At 44.1% G+C, this 26,035-nt stretch overlaps 2 protein-coding genes across 4 annotated transcripts; one reads left to right on the top strand and one right to left on the bottom strand.

The window, feature by feature from the left end:
* The first annotated feature begins 348 nt into the window (after window positions 1-348).
* AQP11 (aquaporin 11) lies at window positions 349-15,957 on the top strand. 2 transcript variants are annotated; one of them, XM_035560480.2, is made up of 4 exons: window positions 355-489; window positions 813-1,492; window positions 6,669-6,785; window positions 11,799-13,437. In XM_035560480.2, the coding sequence occupies exons 2-4, from the start codon at window positions 898-900 to the stop codon at window positions 11,867-11,869; spliced, it is 783 nt and encodes a 260-aa protein (XP_035416373.1). In that variant the 5' UTR covers window positions 355-489; window positions 813-897; the 3' UTR covers window positions 11,870-13,437. The 2 variants fall into 2 exon arrangements, with proteins under 2 accessions (XP_050570466.1, XP_035416373.1); XM_050714509.1 differs by having other exon boundaries at window positions 349-1,492; window positions 11,799-15,957.
* Window positions 15,958-16,111: 154 nt separating this feature from the next.
* CLNS1A (chloride nucleotide-sensitive channel 1A) lies at window positions 16,112-25,724 on the bottom strand. Of its 2 annotated transcripts, none has more exons than XM_035560482.2 (7): window positions 25,536-25,724; window positions 23,925-24,061; window positions 21,522-21,629; window positions 20,688-20,798; window positions 20,078-20,251; window positions 18,766-18,850; window positions 16,112-16,714 (listed from the first exon to the last, which is right to left on the bottom strand). In XM_035560482.2, the coding sequence occupies exons 1-6, from the start codon at window positions 25,652-25,654 to the stop codon at window positions 18,783-18,785; spliced, it is 717 nt and encodes a 238-aa protein (XP_035416375.1). In that variant the 5' UTR covers window positions 25,655-25,724; the 3' UTR covers window positions 16,112-16,714; window positions 18,766-18,782. The 2 variants fall into 2 exon arrangements, with proteins under 2 accessions (XP_035416375.1, XP_035416374.1); XM_035560481.2 differs by lacking the exon at window positions 25,536-25,724 and adding an exon at window positions 24,453-24,908.
* Between the last annotated feature and the right edge of the window lie 311 nt (window positions 25,725-26,035).

The raw sequence follows: 26,035 nt of genomic DNA, 5'->3' as shown, positions 1-26,035 counted from the left end.
CCCAAGGATATATGGAACCACATTAACCACCCCCCAACCCTGCCAGAGACCACCACCAGCCCTCAACACGCCTCCCTCAACCCTCCCCCTCCCTCCCCAACGACCACCGGACACATTTGCATTTTTATTTTTCCTTTATTACAAACACCGAGGGGGCCAAGCCTGGTCAGGAAAACTTGTACAAGAGGGAGAAGCGACCAGGAGCTCGACCGAGTCCACAGCTCTCTCAGCGTCCACAGCCGCAGCCCGCGCGCGCCCACCTCCCATTTTGCCCTCCCCCCCCCGCCCCAGCGCAGCCGGACTTGCCGCGCATGCGCGGTGCCGCCGCTGGCCGCGCAGCGCTCGGCTGTGAGGCGAAGGCGGCGGGCGCCGCCGCTCCTCGCCGCGCCGTGTGGAGAAGGGTTTTTTTTAATTAATTTATTTTTGTTTTTTTTTAACCGCTTTTCGCCTCTCCGCACTCTCCCTAAACCGTGTGAGGGCTGCGAGGGGGTAATGGGCTCGATAATTTTTTCCTCGGGGGCGGTAGAGAGGGGTTTGCCCCTGCTCGTCCTCGTTGTCCCCCTGTCCCGCCTCGCCTGAGGGGGCCCCGCAGGCCCAAGGGGCGCTCGTGCCTTCCTCAGCGGCTGAGGGGTGTCCAGGGCCAGAACCCCCACCCTCAGCCTGCACCCCTTCGCCCAGCCTCATGTCAGGCTGAGGGGGAACCTGCCACCTGGCAGACTGTGGGCAGGTTGGAAAAGAAGCAGCCTCCTCCTCCCTCAGGGGCTGAGCGCTTCCATCTTCCCTCCCTTTCCCTCTTTCTTTTCTCCTCGTAGGTGGTGGTGGTGGTGGGGCTGGAGCGGAGCCAGCGCTTCCCTTCCGAGTCCTGCCGCCCTGTGAAACTCTCCTCTCCGTCTCGCCATGGCCATCGGTGGCATCTGGCCGTCGCTGCTGCTGATGGCAGGCATCGTGGCGGCGGTGGGATTGTGCAGGAGCCTGGTTCGCCGCCGCCTGCACGCCCACCCACGCCTCTGCTCCTTCCTCCTGGAGGCTTTCAGCACCTTCCAGGTGTGTGCGTGCACTAACGAGCTCTGCCTGCTCGGCAACGTGGAGCCCAAGCCTCACACGGCGCTCACGCTCACCTATGGTTTCACCGTCCTGCACGGCTCGACGCTGACCGGCAGCACGTGCAATCCCTGCGGCGTCTTGCAGCCCCTGTGGGGCGGTGGGACCTCGCTCAAGGCGGGTGGGCTGAAGATCGGGGCTCAGTTTGTGGCCGCCGTGCTCGCCAGAGTTTTTATGCACTTCGTCTGGAGGCTGGGGATTGCAGAGGCACATCCTGGAGCGCTCTCGCAGGGCTGCGGCAACCCCATGCAGACTACGGAGGTGCAGGCTTTCTGCGTAGAACTGCTCTTCTCGGTCGTTTTCCAGCTGACCATCCTACAAGTGGAAACTGTTAAGCCCAGCTACCGAGTCCATTTGATTGCTCTTCTCATCACCATGCTCGTTTATGCAGGTTAGTCCTTCTTTCTCCGTTACTGCAATTGAGTTGTAACTTAAAAATTGTGAGAAGCAAAAATATTTTTCTTTAAAAAGTCTCGTAGAAAAGTATTTGGTGCTACAAATGCAGAGTTCATTTGGAGTTTTATATAAAGTTTGCCTGGTTAGATTCTATTGCAGGTGTGGGGTTAAGAATGAAGTGAGCTGTGCATTCAAAACAACGTTAAATCTACAAATGAATATGGTTAAGAGACACCGGAATGCTCTGAAAATATCTCAGTGAAGGATTGTTTCATAATGCAGTTTGATACAGAGTGAGAGATTTCATGCAGTGTGTGCCACAAAGTGCTCTGATTTCCGAGAGGCGTTGCGAGACAGCACGACTGCCTGCATCAGGAAGAAACCCTGATTGTGCAGACCTGCGGGATGGATGTTCTGCATTTAAATGCATAATGCATATCAGTGCAGTTTATTCTGGTTAACTGTTAAATCTGTACGTCAGAAGCAGGAAGGGATATTTGTGGAATGCATGCAGGATGATCAAATAGTGTCGCACGACTCGAAGTACTTGTGAAACCACATGTTTAAAAGAAAAAAAAAAAAAGGTGTTTTTTATATCAGGGCATCTCCAGATCTCCTGTCTCTTTAATCCCTCCCTGTTGACCTGTCCTTGCTTTTGCCTCTGGGTCACCTCTGGCCTCCCAGAGCTGGGACAGTCACCTGCACAGCCTTCCTGGGTGGCTGGGAAGGAAGAGCTGCAGAGAGGCAGCGTGAACATTTGTGCTGGCTCCTGGTGCTCCTTGTGCTCCCCAGCGAGGTGCCAGAGTTGTGTCACTTGAGGGCTGCTTGACAGGGAGCGGCTTGTCCTGGGAAGGAGCCTCTGGACTTTGGGGTGCGGGGAGTTGGGGGAGAGGTGGTCACGGAGCTCCTTGCCCCAGCTCATGCTGCGGCTTCCACCACGGAGGAAGTCATCCAGGGAACGATTTCTGAGAGGAGATCGCTGTTGTACCTGCAGGTATCCGCAGTGGTACTGAGCTCTTGTCCAAAAGGCTGAGCTGTATTATGCTCCCTAACACAACAGGATGAAAATACTGCCAAATTTTCCGATGCGTTAATGAAAAAAGCCTCACTCATTACATTTAGCTGAAATTATAATAGCTGAAAGATTTTACTCCACGGATAATTTCAGTAATTAGCAATTTGAACCACTTTCTAAAGTTAATCTTTGAAGGCAGAGGCGAGGTGTCACTGCGTTTTAGCACACTTAGGTGTATTTGTGAACGGGTTGGTGAAAGTGTAACCAAAGATCACGGTACCTCTCCTACAAGCCAGGAAGCCTGGATTGCTGATTCTTAGCATTCCCTTGCTGCTTAGCAAATATTCCTGTAAAATAATACGTGTCACGCTGCCTTTCCCTTAGCTAGTTCATGCAGGGAATTCGTGCCCGGTGCTTCTGGCCAGGCCATCTCTTTCTAGCAGGGGAAGGCTGCCTACCAAGTCGGCTTCTTGTCGTAAACTTGGACTTGTTGTGACAATCCAGAGCAGTCAGTCTGCGTATATTTCTAGGAAATACCAAACCTGCAGTGCCCAGGCCTGTTTCCCAGGCAGTTTGTGCTGTATCGTGTGCAGAACGCCCTGTGCAACCTGGATGTTTTTCTTTCCACTGTATCTGAATCTAAAATCAAGGCTATTTAAAAAAAAAAAAAAAAAAAAAGCATTCCAGGGAGCAGATCTGGAACCTAGTTGTATCCTCTCCTCAGTGGAAGATGTACTAATTCTTTCTTGTTCGCCCTGCTCCACACTTCCTAGGGTTTGCACTCCGTGGCGTACGCTCGGGTCGCAAAGGAAGGGTGAGAATGCCATGCTGCCCCTGCAGCAGGCACAAGCCCGATAGTTACTGTGGAGGTCGAAGCCTCTTTAAGTAGCAGAGGGCGTAAAAGCCAAGATTCCTGCCCCTGAGGTATCCCACCACATGTGGGAGCAGGCTGCTGCTGTGAGCACCTTCCTGTGATGAGGTGAGAGGCGTGGAACAGATCCTTACCATCGTGGAATGACGCGTTCACCCCAGATGCATTCCCTGCCTGTGCTGGGAGGAGCGTTGCCTTTTCCCGCTTGGAGAAGAGTGCTTTGAGCACGCAGAAGGAAAAGTGAACACTTTCCAAACTGGTCATTAGGGTAGCTGGTGTACGGGGTTTGAAGACAGGCAGATGCTTAGCGTAGCTGGGCCAGTCATTCCCAGGAAATCCTCCGCGCCTCTTCGTTAACTCTTTATGAAGAACTTGAGCGCTTCTTTAAAAGGGATGGATCTTTCTTGCTCAGCCAGCACCGGAGGGCTAGGAAGCCAGCACCAGATCTAGGGGAACTGGTAACACCCCTACTTTATCCTACAAAAATATCAAACAGTTTAGAATATTGTGTGAATGTCGCTGTTTCAATCTTTAGTTTGAAAGATTGCGTTTTGGCTAGAAGCTCTGAAAGGTGCGTTCGGTTAGAAAATAAAGTCCCTGCTAATGGTTTCTTTGCACACTGATGGTGCCTCCAGAACCTGAGTTTGTTACAGTCGTGAATGAATCAGAAATGTTAGAAAATACATCTCAAACACAGTATATCACATTTCAGCCCATCAGTTAGCTTCGACTGTATGTTTAAAAGCTATATCCCACCAGAGGAATGATCCTAAATGATCCCTAAAAAGGGACTCTAAGGAGTATCTCATACTCGTATTAAATTTGGTTTGGATAGAATGTTAAAGTTTAGCCATATCTCTGTGTCTTATACCCATCTAAATTTATTGATACACATGCAGGGCTAGAAAACATTAAAATGTTTTTTTTTTTCCTTTTTACTGTTGACTGAGTTAGCTTGATGGGAAAAAAAGTAGGTGTTGGTAGGTCACTGTGTGTGCCCATGAAAGTTATTTAGGTAAAGCATGCAACTTACTCCAACAAATAACATCCGGTTATGTAGTAAGTCTTTTCAAAATTACAGGCTGTTCCTTTAGCATTTCTTTTACTTTTTTAGGTTAAAATATTCAGATTTTTTTTTTTTAATTCTGTCTTACACTGGCCAAATTTTTATAATAGCAGATACTGTACAAAAGAGAAAGAAACAAAACCTCCAGTACTGCGTTCATTTTGTTTTTTCCACTAAAAATGAGAAAGAGAAGGTTATGTCTATAAATATTAAAGGAATGATTCAGAAGCTAAGGATGCAGACCATACATATGTTGGTAAAGAACATTCAGATACTTCCTTTGAGAAAATATTTATAAGGGGAAGAAAAAAATCCACTTTTTGAGAGCTTTTTTATTTACAGGCAATATTACAGCGAATTGTATAAAATTGGCAAGCTCTTTCTGAGCTTAACATATGGAGGTAAAAATGACATTCATATTTTTAATTCTACATTTCTCCCTATTTCTTTCTTTTAGTAATCTTAGAAGTTAAAATTACTTTCTCAGTCGTTGTGCAGAGCACTCACTACTTCGCATTTTTAGGTTTTCATGCGTGTAGTATCAAAGATACTACACTTCTTTTTGCCGTCAACTGTTTTATTCTTTCTAGTACACAGACTCTCTGAGGTGCAGCTTTGTGTTTCCTATCACGCTCTACCATTCTTTCACGTTTTAAATGTAGTATGCTACCGAAGGACATTTTAATCTAACAAATATCTTTAAATAAGATAGTACGAGTGCCCTTGTCCCCTGTGGTTTATATTCCAGCAGTTCCTAGTACTGAAGAAGTAGCAGTTAAAACTATATCTTATGTTTAATATCTGTTCAGAAACAGCATCTGCCTCCTGAGAGTGAAATTCTGCTCTTCAATGCGTGTTTGTGGATACAAAAGCAGGAGCTGTGAATCTGTAAACAGATTAAAGCAAAGTAAATTATGTTAGATGGCCTTCCCGGCCACGGTGGAACTTGTTCATGTGTTAATGTGCAAAGTAAGACTTCACAGTAAGTAGGAGTTGCTGTTGTCAAATCAGAGTAAACTGAATAGGTCAGCAAAGATTAAAACCTTTCCAAACTGAATAGGTCAGCAAAGATTAAAACCTTTCCAAGCTGTAATAGCGGTAAAAGAAATGATGAGGAGTATATATAGAGAGAAATACAGAGGAGAAGGAGAAAGACCTTACTAAAACTTCTGGTAAATGATTGCTTTCATGACAAACGAGGATTAACAGCAGCATGGTGTTTGTACAAAGGGCAAGGTCAAAGCTCATGCCGGCTTACTTGGCCTAGGAAAATCACAAATAAGTTTTAAGAAACTAAATAGATACAGTTACATACTGTGATACAGGAATAAATTAATAGATAGAACGAATACGGGGCAGTTAGTAAATAATAGGACCAAATAGAGAACTTTTTAATGAGCAGTGCTTCTTCAGAAGGATTGCAATGAGGGGACCAAATCATATCAGAACTAAAAACACCTCCCAGTTCATCTGCAGGGTAATGATAACTTAGTCCCCACAATGTAATATGTTTGGATCTCATTTAGGGAATGTTGAGGCAAGTTCATTTACACCTAAAGCCGGAGGGAAGGGAAGATGTTCAGCTTCTTTAAACTTCTTTTAAGAGAATGAGAGGGGTTTGCTTTTATTTTCTTCAAATAACATAGAATGAATGTGAAGGCTTTTCCCCAGTTGTTGTCCTGAGATAACCCTAGCGTTCAATAAATCAATGTGATAACGTTAGTGTTCTGTTCAAAAACACACAAGTCAGCTTAGCAAGAACAGCACTTGGCAGTTTTCTCGATTATCTTGCATATGTGTTACGTGAGACAAGGGGATATAATAAAAGCTCGGTATTTGTTTGCTAACATTTGTGTAATTTCTGCCCTAAAACCATGATGCAAGACAGATTATAGTTTTGTCAGCAGAAACATTTAACATGAGCCAAACCCATGTCTTTACACAATATCTGTGATAAAGAGATAAAGGAAGCTGTAGCCTATACTTCGGGTATTTTAAAATATATTTTAGAAAACTGTTAATAAGTTAAACATGTGTCATCTGTTTAAAAAAGAAAAAAGCTGTGCAGAACTGTTCATCTGTCCAAATGGTTTCTGCTGATGCATTTTATTGCAGGGTATGTGTTTCCTGCAGTGGTATGTAGGTGTGTTTCAGTATTGCATTTAAAGTAGGTATTAAGCAAGATGGTTTAATTTCATACTGTTTACATTTTGTTTCAGGTGGAAATCTCACAGGAGCAATATTTAACCCAGCGTTGGCTTTTTCATTACATCCAAAATGTTTCTACGACAATTTTTTGATTTATTCACTAGTCTATTGGATAGCACCATCCTTAGGTAAGTTCTTAATACTTTATATATTTAAGAAAATGTTACTTAGTACATGGTTCAAAAATCAAGAAGCAGATATTCTTTATTTGATAGTCTACTTGTCTTCGGTTTAAATAAAATCCAGAAGATAATTAATTAAATGTGTAGAAATCATTCAGAGTCAGGGTTTCCTTCTGCAAATGCAAGCTGTGTATTTTAAACTTAGTTAATGCTTTATGTCGAGCACCTGTAACAGTCTGTTTTGTGAATCGAGCATTTAACACTGAGTTTTAAACACCAGTTTTATTCTCAAAATAATATATACTGTTTTGATCAGTTTAAAGAAACAACCATGTTAGGATATAACTGTTTAGTTTATGTGTCATGGTCAAAGTCTAAGTACTTCTGGGATGCTTTGAGTGCTATAATGCAGCAAGAGACAGGACAGCACAATTCTAAATGGAAAATAGGGAGGGTTAACTAGTTAGTTATGAACCAACAGTTGTTTACTCTGGAACATGATCCTTTTGGGACTGCCTGCTGTTTCAGATTTTATGCCTCGGTATTAAAATCCACCTTGAGATGTGCTGCATGTCCTTACACTGACCAAGGGCCCACTTGTAGATTACAGCAGAGTGTTAAAAAGGAGAAGAGGCTACCTGAAAGTAAACATTAGCCTGATAAAGTTCAAAGAGAAAGAAGTTGTGTAGCATGCAGTTTCTGTCTTGCTTTGTGACAGTGTACAAGAATATGGGGATGATTAAATTAAATGTGTGTGTATACGTATACAAATAATAATAATCAGGTATTAGAAAAATATGCTCAATTATTACTATTATAATATCACATCTTTTTCATCTCCATAGTGTCCAAACTTTGCAGTTCCCATTCTATGTTTTTCCCCCAGTCACTGTTGGAAACAATCTATCCTTAGTTTAAGAATAAGGAACACACATGTGAGTAACTGGAATTTTTCTAAGTTAAATTCTGGTTCATCTAGTACAAATGAAAACACTTCATGCCCTTGATTGTTTACAGTTACTCCCACCAAATCTTTAGCCTTCTGTTACATATAAAGAGGCAGTCAGCTAATCCCAAATTCTTTCATGACTTAATCCACAACAGTGGTATTGGAAACAAGGTGAGTATGTGAAACATGTACAGGAAACAGCTCTTCGGTTATAGCAAATAACTTTTTTTTTTTCCTTCTTTGTGCATTTTCTATTTGAAGTGACTTTCGGTCAGTCAAAAATGGAAAATGAATTTCAGTTAAAACTAAAAATTCTTATTTTGTTAATTTTTTTTTTGTTAAAGTTTGTAAGTTTTGTTAAATTACACATCCAAACAGGATGACTAAATAGAGTAAGCTTGACAAAAGCATGTGCGCTGTTTCAATTAACAGCTAATGAAATGTCTTAGGTAAAGCTGATGGGCATCACCTGGTTCCTAATCAAATGTACAATATTCCTCATAATTCACGTTTAGCTTTCTGTTACTTTACCTTATTTCAGTTTGATATCCATCTTGAGATTGTCTGGGTTCTCAGTACTTGGCATTCTGAATTCTGAAACACCGTGTTCTACTTAATTAGCAAGATGCATCCTCCAGAATTGCTCTGCAGAAAGCATTCAGGTGATTTCAGCCTGAGTAAGAAAATCAACAGATGCTAATTCAAATGGAACCGTGCGTTGAAGAATTTAGGATGTGTTCGGGGAATAATGTTAAATTTCTGTGAAGATCCGTAAACAGCAGTTTATCACTAGTCAACATATAGACAATACATATAGAATAGATCAAACACTGTTTATATTTTACCAGGGGAAGGAACTTCAGACCAAGTAGTTGTGAAGATGTGAGTACTGGAGACAGATCACTTTTTGTGCAGTGGCATTACTGTAGCCAAGCATTTCATTACAGATGTCAGGTCTGTGGATCACCTGAAGGGCAGAGTAGTCTATTGGTAACATGAATATCTCATAAAACAAGGGAACTTCATGAATACATAGACCTTGTTTTATTATAAACCAAGAATTTTAAGGTGCCTGAGGTGGACGTATAGAGGAGCTGAGTCTATTTGAAAATAGAATTGATGAACATGTGAGTGGAGATCTGCAAGTCTAACATGTAATGTTAGACATGAGAAATTTAATCTAACGTGAAATGACATTTTTTCTGGCACATTTTGCAAATAATAATATAAATTCTTCCAAAAGTGGACTAAATTATGAAACGTCTAAGAAAATGACCTGCTGTGATGATAAGAAAATTCTTGTGAAAAGAACCTCTAATATATAAGCAGATGATGAGGGAAGGGATATTTTAAATGTAGTTGTAAAGACTGCTTTCAGAAGCCATGTGGCAGTAGAAATACTTCCAGACTTCCTAGAAACCCACAGAATCATAGTGATACGCTAATTTACGTCTCATTTTCCCAGCATCAGCATCTTAGATGGTTAAATTACTTTGTTCTTGTTTAGGGAAATTCTTTTAGGACTATTACTTAGGGTTTTTTGTGATGTGGTGTAATAACTACCATGTGCAGAAGCATGGACTAGCATACCATGAAACTTCAAATTGCCTGTGCCACGTATAATACGGTCTCATTTATGGCCACAGCAAATACCGTGAGGACTGGGAGACTGAGGCCGTTCAGTTTTAATGGATTCCCTGATCTAGCTGTAAGCCAGTTCTTAACCATCACTTTAACAGTTTTAGAAAGTACTCTGGGAACAAGAGGAAGATTGATTATCATCTTCACAAGAGGAGGAGGACGCGGAAGTTTTCTATTAGGATAAGCAAGTCTGCTAGTGTCTTACAGCCTCTTGTAACGTAATCTTGGAACTGTAGTGAAGAACTCATTTTTCAGAATGTTTTCTCTGAAGTTTCGGTGCATTAACATTAGTAACATTAAAACAGCTGATTCCTGAAGTGAACAGAAGCGTCAGCGAGTGTTTATGGCTTAGCTTAGGCAGGCCTAAATTCTTGTGAACACAGAGGCAGTGAGTACAGGTGGAACAAACAGTTTCTGTTTCACTGCCAAAGGAATTCATGTCACTTGTCCAGGCACGATCACACCATTAGTAATGACTGTGACGGAGCTAATGCTTCTCTTTCAATACCAGGGAGATGGCAGCTACGAGTGGAAGAGTTGGTGGCAATATACTGGATGTGAGAGCAGTAAAACGAGTCTCTCTTAGCTGGACAGGTGCCAGCTTATCCTGCCAAGTTACTGACGCTATGAAAGGAGACTCAATGACCGTTTGTTTGGATCGGTGTTGCCAGAAAGATTACTACTGTTCCTTAAAAGAAAATGTTTTTTTCACCATCAGGTTAGAAAATAAATGCCACGAAAGCAGCAGATGTAAATGGAGGAGGCGAGCAAGGAACAAGGCTACAGGTGAAACTGTCACCTTTCTGCTCAGAGGAGAGGATATTCAGGTTCAGTACACTTAAGCATGGAGCTTAGTAAAGAAACAAGAATTGCAAGTCCATTTGCAGTGAAGTGATCAGCATCTCAGGGACTACGAAGACCTGGTGGGATAGCGTGCACAAGCAGAGCGCATTCCTGGACAGGGAAAGAGGGGGAGCTGTGCTCCGTGCTAAGGAGTTCCTTGGCCTTGGAGAACTCAGTAAAAAAACGGTGATACGCCTGTTGAAGAGTCGCTAGATCTTGGGAGGGGAAATAACATTGGGGTGTTTTAATGGAGGGATGTTGCAGACCTCCTGGCCAAGAGGAGGTGGCAAAGGAGGGTTTCAACAAACATTGAGCAAATGTCCTGCTGACAGGACATTTGACAAATGACTCTTGTCCTCCGAGGGCTTTTCACCTATTCAGACATCACCTTAGAGAGCAAAACTCTCATGCTTTGAGCAAATGCAATCCAGGAAGTTCCTAGAACACTCTCTAATGCAAATACTAACAGGTCAATGAGTGGTCCTGCTCCCAAACAGGGAAGAACCGGTGGTGAGTGTGGCCTCTTGGGCTGTAGTCCTTACAGTAGTTCAGTGGAAGACTTAGAAGGGTAAACAGCAGAGCTGTTTGGACTTTGGACTTCAGACCAAAGTTCTGCTTAGTTAGGGAATGAGTAGGTAGAATTCCCTGGGAAGCTGCCCCAAAGGGAGAAATATCCTGTGAAAAGATGATTTTTCCCAAAAGATTGCTGCGAGCTCAGCAACGTTCTGACGTGCAGGAACAATCTGTCATGCAGTTAGACTGGGAATTTTGACAGAAAGCCTCTCCCTGAGAAAATGTAGTGATGGATGGCACGAAAAAGGCTCAATGTCTTTTTTTTCCTCATTCTTCCCAAGCAAAGCTTGCTCCCATACCTGCGTGTAAAACAGTAAAGTTTTGGAAAGGAGGCAGTAAATAGCAAGAGAGCAAGAGTATCTTCCTTTCTGAAACAGAATATTCCATGTTTTTTTTCAAGAGGAGGAAAAAATGTCTTAATCTACTTTTTCTGTATTTAGGTGCCCTTCTTGTCAAGAACCTACAATCTCTAACTACCATTTTTTTGCTTTAGAATAACCTCTAATATTATAATGACCTTAAAAAACAAAACAGAAACCCACTATCCTAAAGCCATTTGTAATGCCTAATACCAACTGAGACACTGCTAGCCAACTCAGCCTTATCCCACCTACTGAGGAATTAAGGTTTGGTCACCATCACCTGTATGCCCTTCCTGATAGGGAAACAGGAAGGTGCACACATGGGCTTCAGCTGGCCAAACTGCTCTGTCTTTGGCTTATACGTGTCAGAAATAAAACCTTCAGTATCCAAAGAAACACTACGTTATCAGCTCGTAAGGATTACTTGTATGGTCCACTGAAGATTTCTTTGTGCAAAAGTTTGTGTTTCCAGAAAATACCAGCTGTCTCTGCCCTTTCATCAGGAAATTCCATGCTGCAGCAAACCCTGTTGATGTTACTTTCCAAGTACTTCAACGTAACATTTATTTTCAACTGATGATGGAGAATTGTGTCCTTCTCAAGATACATTTAAATAAATGTTTGTTGTTTTTTTTTATTTTGTCTTTTCAGGTACAATACTTGTGGCTTTTGTATGGAAATCCTTCCTCGGATACCCTGAGATGCCAACTTCCGAATTTTAGCAGTACTACGTTAAAAAACATTTTCAAGAAAGTTAAATTACAGCCACCTGCAGAACTGAAGCTTCCAGAAAGATGCTGACATCAGCTTACACACCACCTTTCAATTGTATTTTCAGATTTCATGTTTTGGAATATTTCACTTAAAGCTTTGTATTCAAAAACTTACTTTGTAATAGCGTAACAGGATGCCGAGAATACCTGCCAACAGTTTCTGTTAAGCCATATGAATGTGAAGGACTGTTAGAACACTGAAACTTTGTCACTTTAGCCATAAGTGCCGTTTGCTGCCCTTAATTACCATGGCATATAAAACTAAGTTTAGATAAACACCCAGTCCTTTCAGGGTTAGATTTTACTGGATTCTTCCCGTAGACGGCTCCTAATGAAAATGAAGCTGAAGATTTCATTCTTACATTGATCTCAGAATACTCCTACTTGCTATACGTGTACCTCTGAGAGGAAGAGAGGCTGGCTGCTTTTTTTTCTACTCCCTAGAAGAATCACCACAGCTTTATTCTAGAGGTAACCTACACCAAAAGTAAAAATCTGTAGGACCAGCAGTGTTTTACTAATACCCAAGCGCAGGTAAGTAACCCCTCTCTTTCTTTCAGGAAGGCTTTGCCCCGTCCTCTCCCTGTAGTTTATTGAATGTTTATCTTGGTTGAGAAGATCGTTAATGAAGTACTGTTACAATTCTGTAGACACGCAGGTAAAAGTGATTATAGAGGGGGAAAAAAACAACAACTTCATCCCAGCTTGCTGTCTTTTGCACGCAGTGGAACAGACACACTACATAGGGATGGATGAGTCACGTGGGAACGTGATGCATAGTTGATTTTGTGATTTTATTTTTTTATCCTATCAGATATTTTTCTTGAAATAAACGGATTTGCAATGTAATAAGATAAAAGAGAGAAAAACATAGGAAAGCAACCTATCCAAATGGGCAAAAATATACCCATTATAGCCTTAGGTGAGGTGAAAAGCACCCGGAGGTACCAGTCCTCTCAAGTTCCCCTCTGGCATGAGGTTTCTTCTTCTGGATGCTTAATTTTTATGTGACAGAATACCAGAATATATTTTTCAAATTTATGATTAAATTCAGTTTTTCACTTTATAGATACTAGATTTGAAAGGCAAAATGGTTAACAAGTTATATAAATATTCCAGTACTAGGCCCCTCTACTCATTGTTTTTTCGTTTGTTTAAACTTTATTCCCATTGCTGACCTTCAAAGAGGAAGAGTCAAACAAGCTTTTTGCACGCTAAAATTGTGATAGCTGCTGTTGTCACTGTCCTTTTTGCAAGACTTCGGGAAACAGTTTCATTTCCTACTTCTTGCGATAACTTTTTTTCTCATTTTAACTTTCTAAGGTATGTGTAGATTTTATTGCGAAATGAAATCACTGTTTGCACATGCTTTCCATATAAAGGTCTTAATACGTGTGTTCAGTCAGTAAAACAAAAAACCTGCTAATACACCAAAGAGAACTAGAACTGCTGGGTTATCATCATTCAGCAGCACTCTGATCCTGGTGCGAGTAGGCTTGCTGAAGGAAACGTAGCGTGGTAAGAAGCTTCAAGGCAGGGGCTACGCCCCACCACGCTGTGTGCCAGATGAAGTGTGATCCTTCAGCCGTTTATTTAGAACTCAGCCGCGGAGGGCGGCTGTAACAAGGAACAAAGCCGATGCGTGCCTGTGAACACCACATACTTGTACGTGTACTGCTTCTAAAGGAGACTTGTCGGGAAGCTGCTACCTGTCACTTCCTTGCTTTACTGCTTTTTATCCCTTTTATCCATTTTAAGGTGATCCATACATTGTGTGTGGTTTGGTTTTGTTTTTTTTTCCCTGGGGCTTGCGTTTCCTGGTATACTCATGCCCAGTTTTTAGCCTCCTTTCTTATGGAAATGAACCTTACCTAATGAATTAATCTGCACGGCTCCTCTGAGCCTGTAAGGCCCCGAGGGTAAAGGTCTCAAACCTCAGAAAGAATAAAGATAAAAGGGAAAAGAGAAAGCAGAGAAACACCTACAGGAAGCCCAGTGTTGTTAGGTTAGAGACCCTACTTCCACATCATTTTTGAAGGACTGCAATCAAAGTCCATAAAGCACAGAGAGCAGCTCTGATTTCTGTATCTATGTTATTTATTTTGGCATAGCATACACCTTAAAAGTTACATTTGCTATGTAACTGGGTAATTAATAAGCTGTCACTCAATTTCTAGTCACTGGATTTTTTTAAGTCACTGCTAAAAAAACAAACAAGCCTTAAATTCCCTTAAGGGAAAACAAAAGCAAAGAAAAAAGGATAAAGAATAGGAATCGAAAACTTTTAACTTTTTTTTTAGTAGTACAGACAAAATATTTTTACGTTCAAAGTCATTAACGTTTATGAAAGGTTTCCCAGAACGCTTACAAATAGCTTGAATGCAAACTTTCATTAAGGATAAAACTTGTAAGTCCACACTGGACAGTGCTTAATGTTACTTAGGGCTCATCCAGATTTGCTTCCACCTGACCAAAGCTGATCTTGCTCCATCGCTTGACTAGAAGCACTGTAAAGTAGCTGATCTTGGAGCCCTGCATCAACACAAATTTTCACTTCTAGAGCTTCCTAGTGCTCGGACATGAGGCAGTGCTGAGCACAACGCTGCGGCCACCCTGCTTGTCTGCTGTGGTAGCTAGCAGGTAGTCTGCAGTTTGGTGTGAAAAACAATAGAAAGAGCACACTTCAGCAATTAAGAGTTACACCAAAACAAATACTAAATAACAAAAATCAGTCTCTTTTAGGCACAAATGGTAATTTGAGATTTTATGAGCGCTCCTTCTTTGGTTTCTATGAAGGAACTAGTAAAGCAGTATGATTAGGAAAATGCAAGGCCTACCTGCTGCTACCTTTTTACCTCCACCACAGAAAAACTTAATTCGAGAGCTAAATTAATGTTGGTAGCTCATAGTCAACGCTTTTTCTTCTCTGCAGCTCAATCAGCTGTTTGGCTTCATTGCTTTAATCCTCTTAGCTCAGCTTTGGGAGGCTCAGCAACAAACAGAAACCTAAGCGTTAACATCACAGAGCTTGAATTCTCCTTTCAGGTCAAAGCGAAATAGCAGTTGGTAGCTGGCATTCCTGCTGCTGCTGCCCCCGTGTGCCTCTGTAGCCAAAAGGACAGAGTACAGCACGTTGCGTGGAACAGTCGGTAAATGCTGATGGCTTTAGAGCACTGCTACCAGAGCACCACTGTTGACTTTTTCCTCAGCCAACATTTCTTTCTTGGACCTTGTAGTCTATAGCGCTGAACTGCTCACTGACGGCAGTTCAAGGTATTTTATTAGTTCACTGTTGTAACACACTACTAGGTTAGTAAAATCTACACAACTTTTTTTTTTTCATATAAAAGACTAGGAGTAACTGCAAAAAGCCTGCCCAAATTTATATTGTTAAACAGAAATCTGACAAGATCCATGTTCTGCTGGTCTGCATGCAGGCTGTGCAATACAGGAATGTAAGAATAGTCATAATTCAAAGTATTAGCTTATATTCTTTTGCATATTGTTACTGTGGATAAAGATGTGCTCTGAATTTCAAAGCTGACTACAGAGTTTCTTAAAGAATTCCTGCATAACATGCTAAATAATTCAGCAATGTCAACAGCTCACTATACTGCTAAATCATGGCTAATTTGACTGACATTTCTAACAAACGTTCCACAAAGAGCGGTTATAATTTTCACGGGCCTTGAAACCAAACCACATCCCAACGGGCTAGGCAGGATGGGACCACTCGGTACTACTCCAGGAGTGCAGGACTGGTAAAGAAAAGTGTTTATACACCAAGTTAATCATATTGCAAAATCTCAAATGTCAGCTTCAAATCAAAGTGGAGCAAGTTTAGTAACAGACTTCTGTTTGAGTATTGGGAATAAAAATAATTCAAGTTTGCTAGCGTTGCCCCGTGGCAAAAACATCACAAAGCAGAGAAGTGCAGCAGTAGAAGGGCCAGCAGGACCAATTCTTAGCGATCTAAATTTAGGTTCCTAAATCTGGGCTGTGTCACAGAGGACTCCTGTCCTACAGAGGCACTTTGCAAATATTCTGGCCTTTCATTCTCACCTGTAGGTAAACGATGAAAATAGCTTCACTTTTATTATTATAATAGTGCTCAAAACTCAAGGGATGTCAGTTCAGAGCTGCCAGCAGTTTGTCAAGGTAAAGGACCGAGAACTGCAACACACAGTTGGCTGTGAGATACAAAAATCTTAGTTTATTTAACAGTGCTGTTAACATTTAATACAAAGACACAAACCAGTTCTCATTTTCAGGACTTTACAGATTTTATTCCATCTCTACCACCCAAACTTTGCTCCCAGACAAATGGAAGGGACAACAGTGAACTGATACCAGTTACTTGAGGGGCATTAAGTTGAGCTCTGCTTTTCATCCATGTCTGACCTTATTTTCTTTCAGCTGAGCTCTGTAACATTTCCATTCCGCTCCACTACTCAATGAACAGGTACAAAAATATGGGAAGTTCTAGGACAATCTAAAACTCTGTTCTACTTACAGTTGTATTTCTGCAGTCCTAGAACTCCTGCAAAGGCTTCTTTGAAATCACCCCTGACAAGCCCCATTTATGTTAGACGGGAGAGGTTTTTTTACTTGTGTGGTTTTTTAAAAATAACCCCATAGTGGTCACAAATGTCAACCCCTTTTTTTTAAACATCTATAAAAGCATTTATAGACCGAGATGTCTAAGCATAGGTCATTAAAAGAAAGGTTAACTCCCGACAGTCACTGCAATGCCTTCAGTTTTACAGCTTATTCTGGAAGTGCCACAAGAAGAATCTGAAAGATACAAGACACCACGTTTACATCAGCAGCGTTACAAGAAACGATTCTTAATCTTTATAGTAGCTACCCAGAGGACAGCGCTTTATTTCAGACGCACTAATTTTCAGGAGGATTGAGCACCTTTGTCCGTGACAGACCCAAACTCAGGCCAGCTAAGGGCAGCACGCACGGACAGTCAGCTGCATCCCTGTGCCAGGGCACCACGTCACGCCACCACACACCGCTTGGGTCAGGCATCGCGGGGCTGCAATGTTGAGGGACAAAACGCCACGCGTCACGAGACCAGTGGAAACGTCCCACCCCAACCACCAGCGAGTCTTCCAGGAGCTTCAGTGGGAAGCTGCCACATCGCATTTGGGTAACGAGCAGTGATGTGCGACACGAGCAGCCCACAAGGGCACTGCTTCAGAGGCAGGGAGCGCAGTGCTCTCTAAGCATCGATTGTTTCTGCTGTTCAGAAAGCCGAAAGGACTGAGCTGCTCTGAGAGGATAACAGCCAGCTCCCTCCTTGCCCGTATTTTGATGGCGCAGAGCCTTTGATGGTGCAGAACCAAGCTGTCTTTGTGCTCACGCTTGTTAGCGGGGCGATGAACACCGACCTCCACGAGCTGTTCTTACAACATCACTCTCTTAGTTCTTGCTGCGGGTTTTTCGAGATTCCTTAAATTACACCAACAGCTCAAGGCCAGTAGTTACTTTTACCAAACCCATCAGCTCCTGACCTGCAGCAGCCTCGGTGCAACACTTGCCGTGGCACCTGCAGATCACCTGATCCACCCTAATGAGGATCAGCTCGTTAGCTGTGACCAGCACCAGCTTAGCAGCAAGCAAAAGAATGCCCTGCGCAATCACCGGCTTTGCACAGAGCAAGGTGCAGGACGAATCCCACCAACCAAAGCTTTTTGTGACAGAACGTGTTATTTGCTTTGCCAGAAGATCAACCAACGCCACTTCCACCAGCATTTCAGGTTCCTTACAGAGCTGCTACCAGCCAGCAACTCTCCTGAATCCTGCTAAGTTCAAACCAGGACAACAAGCCCTCAAATTTGAATTTTTAACAGCTGGCTGTTAAAAATGGCTGCTTTATTTTTATCTTCATAAAGCCATGGGCAGAAATCTTGGAGACAAAGCCATCAGAGTTAAGCTTTCCATTCAGTATCCGAGAGTCACCGCATCTAGAGCTGAAGAGTTTCCTTCGTTTTAAAATGTGTACAGGGCCACCAGTACCTCGACTTTATTTGCAAGGGCTCTGACAGCACAGAACAAACACTAATTCAGGACCAACGGCAGTGGCTGGGATCGGTAAGCACGTACTCGGAGAATTTCAGAACTGCAGGAGTTCAGGAACAAATGAAAAGAAGCAGTGGGGAAGGAGAGCAGATACACGCCATCTTTCCACCACAGCCTTTCTCAGGAACCACAGCCCCTTCCTCAGCGACGCTATAATCTCCCTCTGACTACTTCTGACCCATTTTCACTCTTTTTGTTCATCTTTCTTCTTATTTGTGCCCTTTCCTTCCTCCCCGCCCCAGCTTTTGGCTGTCTGCCCCACAACTTCGTTCTCTGGCATTCACGCGGAGCAGTTCTGTGCTCGCTTCAACCCAGGAGCTGGCAGTCTGACTTCTGAGCGAGGCAGGCGCTGCTGGAAAGTGGAAGAAGCGCAGCCGTGGCGGCGCTGTGCAGCTCCACGGACACAGGCCCAGGATAAACCTTGTCCTCTCCCACCCAGCCGGCAAGGAAATGCTGACATCTTGGGGTGGCAATGATGGCAGCGAAGCAGTGCAGGGTGGTCGGCGAGTGGGCACGCTGGCACGGGCCGACCCATCCTGCAGGCAGACGTACCCACGTGGGGTGATGTGGGGCACTTTTGGACACCTCCAAGACAGATAACTGAAAACTTCCCACACTTCCAACAACCACAGCTATCTTTTCCTTCTCTCAACTGCCGTCATTCTGATACCACAAAACATTTCCCGTAGGAGCTCTGCGACCGTTTGCATTACACACGTTAGAGGTGGAAGGTCTCAGAAGACACGAGAACTTACAGCAGCACGCGTCCTCCTCAGTGATCAACTTCTGCATCTTCAAACTGCCCCGCGACTACTGGTGCTATGTCCACCTCCATCCCATCTGCAAAAAACAAGTCAGTGCCACTCAACGCTGCAGGCTTGCAAGGGGACGTTACCCTACGAAAGAGAGCGAGTGCCCTCTGCTGACAAGAGATCACCAGAGCAGAAAACGCCTTGGCTGAACTTCTAAGAAACACTGATGTGCTCATAATTCTGTGGTTTTTTTCCAGCTGCATCAGCCGGTCCCTGAAAGACATCCCCACATCTCACTCTGTCTTATTAAAGGACTTAAATACCAGATTTTAAATACTCTCTTTTTTTTTTTTATGAAGTTTTGGTGTAACAAATGGTGATTCCTTTTAATAGCTTTAGTTAGGCTCAAATGGAAAGAAGCCAGATCCTGTTCTCAAACAGCTCTCAGCAATCAAGTTGAGGAAGGGAGCAGCTGCCCCGCGCTGCAACATCAAAGAGCAGCAACTCTGAAACTGAGCAGCCCTGAGGACTTCAATAAGGGCAGGAAACCAAGGAGCCGTACCAGAGCAAATAAGATCAGGATGGCTAATAAAGCTGATGAAGATGGCTCTGAGACATTTGACATACTTGCTGTCCCATTTTTTCCAATTTTCAAGATGCTGGGGTTCAGAAACCAGATAATTTTCTAATGAAGGGCACTGCACAAACACAAGCATACCACCTAAAGTTATCTTTATATAAGATTTAGTCACAAAGTCGTGGAGCAAAAAGAACCTACAAATGACTGACAAAGGAAATAAGATTTAAAAAAATCATCCACACAAATCAGAAAAAAATATTATTGTTCTTTTAGCTATTCTAGGCAAGGGGATAGCTAGAAATCCACACGAGCTATATCATTTTCAAAAAAGAATCCTTTAAAATATTTCAGGCCATTCTAAAACACTGAGATTTATATAAAATAAATTTAAAACTTCATTACTCAGGTGAAAGCAGCATGAAAAAAGGGAAAATTTAGAAACCTTTCCATCAAAAAGAAATATTACTCCTTAAATACACACTTAAACAATTAGCAGCATTCAGAAATAGCATCCTTCAAAAAGCTGACTTAGAAAAGCAGGTAGGGTGTTGGTTTTTTTGTTTGTTTGAAATCTGTTGCACTGTATTCCCAAGATCCCAAATCCATACTGAACCCTGCAAACCGAATTATTAGCCTGCAGTGTGCGGTACTGCTCAGCCCTGGTGTTTAGGGACAAGGCAGGCTGCAGAGCCACTGCATTCAGAGGTTCTTTAGGAAGAGCAAAGAGCATCTTACCTTCAAACTCCCGTATCGAGTCCTCCGTCCTCACCCCAGCCATGTTGTACTGGCTGCTGACAGACTGGGCCAGCATGCCCTCCAGCCTCTCCAGGGTGGCCTGGCCCTCTGCGGTTAAATGCGACAACCCTTCTTCGTACGTGTAGAAGGTCGGGATGTCGCCTTGCTCCAGCTCTGCAAGACACCGTTACCTTTATCAGAACCAAGCCTGGGTCAAGCAGGACAACAGCTAGGCCAGGAGTTCATCTGTGAATCTGAGCAAAGCTGCTCACGACAGTAGCAGAAGATATTCGGTGACACGAGCTGGCCGCAGCACGGGCACTGAACTGCTGCTGGTACCTTCCCTGGGAACAGGAAAGGCTGGTACCTATATATGGGCTTATGAAAATGAGAACATCATTTTTGCTGAATTCCAGTGATTTGCCACAGCTAAATTAGAGATTTTTCTGTAGATTTCCAAATTTTTACATTGTGCCTGTGGCAGAAAGATTGTTTAGGCGAGTTGAGCAATAAAGAAGGAAAACATCAAGAGATCAAAACATTCTCACAACAAATACCATGAGAAGTTCCACATGTCCCAGGTATTCCGAGAGAAACAACTCTTACGAACCGTGTGCCTCAACGTCGTACTCCTCCCCTTCGTAATCGTTGTCCGAATCCTCATCTTCTGGGTCGGGGTGCAGAGCCTGGCATTCGCACATCGCTGAGAACATGGCTTCCACTGGGGAAAGAGAAAAGAACTGCCTTGTGGGCACGTGGCCAAACGAAGGATGCTGACAGTTCCCCTCCAGTTGGCTGCCGTGAAAAAAAACCTCCTTTGTTTCTCCACCCAGACCCCACAAGAAGCAAGAAGTCCTGGACTGAGGGATCAGAGGGACCGAGAGTATTCCTTTACCAAAACCCACTGAGTTCGTACTTAATATCATCCAACAAGCAGCCAGGCTAGGAAGAAATCAGATTTCCTGGACCCAGCCAAGTGCTCTATCCTCTGAACAGCGCTCCTCCTTTATTTCACTGATGATAAAGGTTAGAGACAGGCTTATCTCTGGACAACCCCGTCTGTGGTTACCACCTCATGTACTAGATCCTGCAAGGAACCCTAAGGTTCTTAAAGCTTGGATACAGTGGCAAGCTCTGCACAAAACAAATACGTACACGGCTGCAGAGAACTGGTAAGATTCTTTGTGTCATGTTTATACTCAAAAGTCTCAGTTATGAAGCACTGGAATTCTCCCTGCTGCTCAAAATTCTCCAGCTTCGAGCAAGTTAAAACACTTTGCTTTGCTCCTCTCAGCAGACAGAAATGGAGCAATTAGACCAGGACGCTGCAGAACCACATCATTTATCTCTCTGTACCTCGACATCTTTCACTTACAGCCAGCACTACAGCTTCAGCCCAGCAATCGGGCCTCAAAGTTAACACACGATTTCCCTCTTCACTTACAGGCCGATTTGTCGCTCGGTACAAATCTGAATTCCGCAATTGGTTCAACATCATCGTCGCTGTCTTCCTCCTCTCCTTCGGCCATGGGAGCCTCTTTCGTCTCCTCGTCTTTAGAGAAAGTCAGATGTTAGAGAAGCATGTTTATGTTGTCCAGAAGAGTCGGGTTTATTCTTTATAAAGAATAAAACTGGAAACCTGGACACAACCCACGAAAGACACAAAAAACACACTCCCACCCGCACTGCAGACACCCAAGGTCCTCTCACAGCACCTCGACAGCATTCACAGTGCACACACAGACTTGATTTATGGTTTCAGGATTCTAGATTTCCCTCTCTTGAGTTCTCCTGAAGTACCTGAACGCATACCTGATCACTGGTAAAGCAGCTCTACTCAAAACCACAATTCACAATCATTATCACTTACCTGTGCAAAGCTATCTAGCTATATCTGAACAAATCTTTATATACCTGTATCTAGATATCTTTAAGATACGGGTTATATATATTTATTTTTTTTAAATCACAGATGAATTTTATGGATAATAATCCTTATGGATAATAATCCTTTTATGGATAATAATCCTTAAAGCTTCCAGTTTGGCCCCTGCCAGGGTCTGACATTTCCAGAAGCACCCAATTTCTCGTGTTCTTAGCAAGCCAGCGAGGTGGTGAGTAAAAAGTATGCTCAGAGCATACAGTCAACTGCGAGTAAAACCTCGCTTCCTGACCTCTGTGCCCCAAGTACTTGAATAATTAAGCAACAAGGTGGTGTTCTGATTTCTGTACATATAAAAACCACGCAGAGGATGGCTACAGTTCATCGCTTCATGGCTGGGGTCGCTGAATGACAGCTTCAAAACTGCTTTCTCCAGAAAAAGGAGAATACAGGGAGGCTGTTCCACAAAGAGTGGCTTTTCTCACACACAAAATTGGCAATGCCAAGCACATTGAGAAGCCAAGAAGCTGCCAGCCTGTACCCCAAAAATAAAGCACCCAGGGAAGCTCCCCAGTCCTCGTCCAACTGACATCCACAGGCTCAGCTCGCTGCTGCTCCGTCCAGCGCTTTGTTTTCAGGGAAGCCAACCCCCGACTGCCTTTTTCTACGAACAGCATGAGGACAAGACATATAAACACAGGGCACAGCAAAAACTTTCAGAGGAAGAACAAAATGTACCCTGCCCAGCTACGAAATCGAGACTCCTGCAGCTAACGAAGTGGAGAGGTTTGGATTTAACTCAGCAGCTAAAAATTACAGGGCAGGGAGAGATTTGAAAACTAAATGTTTGGGTTTCTCCTAGATGGAGACTTACCGTAGCCAGAATTCACACAGTTAAAAAAATAAGAAAAAAATATATATATATTAATAATGAAAAAAATCAATCTAGTAAGGATTTATAGACAAGAACTATCACAGGAGAAGTTTCAAATTTTCAAATGCTTATCAAAGTGAATTAAAAGTTGGAAGTGACATCTTTCTTCACACTAGGCACAGTTCACTTCAGAGTACACATACAATTAGAAGAGAGGAAGAAGAATATTAGTTGTAATCTTTGTAATAATAGACTGTCAGAGAACATTAGCAGCACGACAGAAGGAAATAACAAGAAGTATTAATAGCGTAAAAACAGTTCTGGCTCCTGAGATTCCTGACAGTACTTCCAGCATATGGATTAGTTAAAGAAAAATTAAAGGCCTGCTTCTAACCTTTAACTACAACAGCCAGTTGTAAAAGGAGGCCTGCTGAAGACTGAATGCTTGTTACCTTCCAACTGATGTGGTGGAGTTTATGATGCACTTAATAAAGATATTAAAGTGTCCACCAGAATAAAAGATTTGAAATATCAAAAATAGAGAATACCCTCAAGCACACAAAGAAATCAAAAGCTTGTTTTCTACAGGTAGAGAGCACGATTGGCCAAAAGGTTCATTTTTTGGAAATGTACAAAGATCCATCAAGCTCAGTAACACGAGCTATGGTCTTTCTGTTTTTTAAGGGCAAATCAGGATGAAAGCTTCCAGGCTGATGGGAAGCAGCAGGAATTCGTGAAACCCGGAGAGGGAAGCAACGGTGGCAGAAATTCACTAAGGCAAAAATGATGTGTAAGCACTGGAATCACAGTGAGACAGCAGCCAAACAAAATTGTTTAAAATAAGTGTGAGAGAGCAGAGAACCAGGCTGCAGTGGCCACACGCCGAGATACAGAAGAATATAAACTGATTGTACACAATGAGAAAACTTTCCTTTAAAACAATTATCCTTCAGGGAAACAAAAAGGAAAATAGAAAATACCACTTGAACGAAGCAAAAATAAATTAAATTTGTTTTAAAACCCGGATGTCTCCCTTCTGGAGGATGGGATGGCACCGTTCAGAGCGGGCAGGAACCCTGCGTTGGGCGCACCTTCAAAGCTGGCGTTGACCATGACGTACAAGTGCTCCCACGGGAAGGCGCTCAGGTCCCTGGAGATGGCGTGCAGGCTTATGTTGGGGTAGTCCAAGGAGAACCCGACGCCGGAGTTTTCCACCCAAGACAGACGGCTGAAAAAAGGGGAAAAAAAAAAAAAAAAAAAGGAAGTTAGAAAGTGATAGAGGAATCAAAGGTACCTGAGTCATGCCTGCAGAGAAGCAAAGTGACACCAAAGTAATTGAGAGATCCCACAGCGTAACGGGCTGCTCAAGGTATGAAACGCTTTGGGTTTTTTTGGGGTAGAGAACACTCCTTTTGTGGAGCCAGGAGCTGACTCAGTGGTCCCCGTGGGCCTCTTCCGCCTCAGGGTATTTTAGGATAGCGTGAGAGCGAACAGAAGTACGGAGCAGCAGAAAGTGAGGCAATAAAACCAATGAGAAGGCCACAGAAGGCTCCTGGTGTCAGGAAACCAGGTGGAAAGCAAGAGCTGGTAAAGTGGGGGCAAGGAATTCCCCCACACACCTCGATGGGGCAGCTTTCCACGCTCTGACAAGGCAGCACGCGCACCCAAAGGCTCTTTGTGCTCCGGGCTCTGGTTCTGCCCCTGCGTGGCGCTCCTGCAAGTGCTGGCATTTCAGGACGCTGGTGAAAGCTTCGCGCTGTGCCCCAGACATGGGAGCCGGCTGGGGGACTCGCAGGTGCCTCACACAACGTTTTGAGATCCAGTTCGGAGGAAACTCGGTGTTATAAGCACTGAGGGCAACTGCTGTGCGAACAGAAGGCCTTCTGTCTGCGGCCAAGCAGCTGAGCACAGCAGTAACTGGAATTCCGGGGAGGTTCCTCTCCTGGAGGAATGCAACGGCACCAAGTGCTGGTGGCTTCAGAGCCCTTCCAGCAGGGATGGTTCGGAGTCAAAGTCAGCAGGCAGCTCACTGCTTGGTGCGAGTTCTAGGTCACAACTTTGTTCTAACGCCACTTTCCTGCTGCAGGAATATCGTGTATTGAGAGTGCTTTTCAACAAGCAAAGGAAACCCGAAAATTCATTAACAACAGCTGGCTTCTTGAAATGTATGAATCAGGGGGAGTTTGATAATAATTATAAAGAGGTTAGAGAACATGGAATCATTAAGGTTGGAAAAGCCCTCCAAGATCATCTGGTCCAACCATCCCCCTACCACCAATGTCACCCACTAAACCATGTCCCCAAGCACCACGTCCAGCCTTTCCTTGAACACCCCCAGGGATGGAGACCCCACCACCTCCCTGGGCAACCCGTCCCAACGCCTGACCGCTCTTGCTGAGAAGAAATGTCTCCTCATTTCCAGCCTGAACCTCCCCCGGCACAACTTGAGGCCATTCCCTCTGGTCCTATCAGTGGTTACCTGTGAGAAGAGGCCGACCCCCAGCTCCCCACCCCTTCCTTTCAGGCAGTTGCAGAGAGCAATAAGGTCTGCCCTGAGCCTCCTCTTCCCCAGCCCAAACCCCCCCAGTTCCCTCAGCCGCCCCTCACAGGACTCGTGTCCCAGGGATCACGTTTCGCAGCACGTTAAATAACGCGTGCCCCGTACCAACACACAAATACCCCCCCCCAAGGTCCCCGCGCACCTCTCGGCGATGTACAGGGTGCCGGCTCCCAGGGAGCGCCCCGCCAGCAGCGCCTCGGTGTCGGGCTGCCGGTGCCGGACGCCCTGAGCGGGCGGCGGGAGCCGCTTGAGGAGCACCATGGCGCCGCCGCCGCCTCCTCCCTCAGCCGCCTGCGGAAGCGGAAGGCGCGGCGCTGCCGGGCGCTGCCGGGCCCCTCTGGGCGCGACTCGATGGTGCGGGAGGGAGCGGCGCCGCCGCCATCTTGGAGCCGGTCCCGCCTTCCCTGAGGGGAGCGGGGCCGCCCCTCAGCGCCCGCGTGGGGGCGAAGCGGTGTGGGACCGTGCCAGTCACCATGGCAATCACCATGGCACCATGGTACCATGTCAGTCACCATGGCACCATGTTAGTCATCATGGCACCATGTCAGTCATCATGGCACCATGTCAGTCACCATGTCCCCATGTCACCATGTCAGCCACCATGGCACCGTGTCACCGTGGCACCATCTCAGTCACCGTGTC

Source organism: Cygnus atratus, chromosome 1, assembly GCF_013377495.2.
Source record: "Cygnus atratus isolate AKBS03 ecotype Queensland, Australia chromosome 1, CAtr_DNAZoo_HiC_assembly, whole genome shotgun sequence".
Classification (NCBI taxonomy): Eukaryota; Metazoa; Chordata; class Aves; order Anseriformes; family Anatidae; genus Cygnus; species Cygnus atratus.
This window is presented reverse-complemented; position numbering and strand designations above follow the sequence as displayed.

Bases quoted from the DNA above. Each gene is read 5' to 3' on its own strand.
- AQP11 (XM_050714509.1), top strand. From the start codon at position 898: ATGGCCATCGGTGGCATCTGGCCGTCGCTGCTGCTGATGGCAGGCATC. The intron at 1,493-6,668 runs GTTAGTCCTTCT...ATTTTGTTTCAG, and splicing joins CACCATGCTCGTTTATGCAG to GTGGAAATCTCACAGGAGCA. The intron at 6,786-11,798 runs GTAAGTTCTTAA...TTGTCTTTTCAG, and splicing joins TTGGATAGCACCATCCTTAG to GTACAATACTTGTGGCTTTT.
- CLNS1A (XM_035560481.2), bottom strand. From the start codon at position 24,604: ATGTCTGGGGCACAGCGCGAAGCTTTCACCAGCGTCCTGAAATGCCAG. The intron at 21,630-23,924 runs GTGCGCCCAACG...CTTTCTCTAAAG, and splicing joins GGTCAACGCCAGCTTTGAAG to ACGAGGAGACGAAAGAGGCT. The intron at 20,252-20,687 runs GTTCGTAAGAGT...GGTGTCTTGCAG, and splicing joins GTACGACGTTGAGGCACACG to AGCTGGAGCAAGGCGACATC.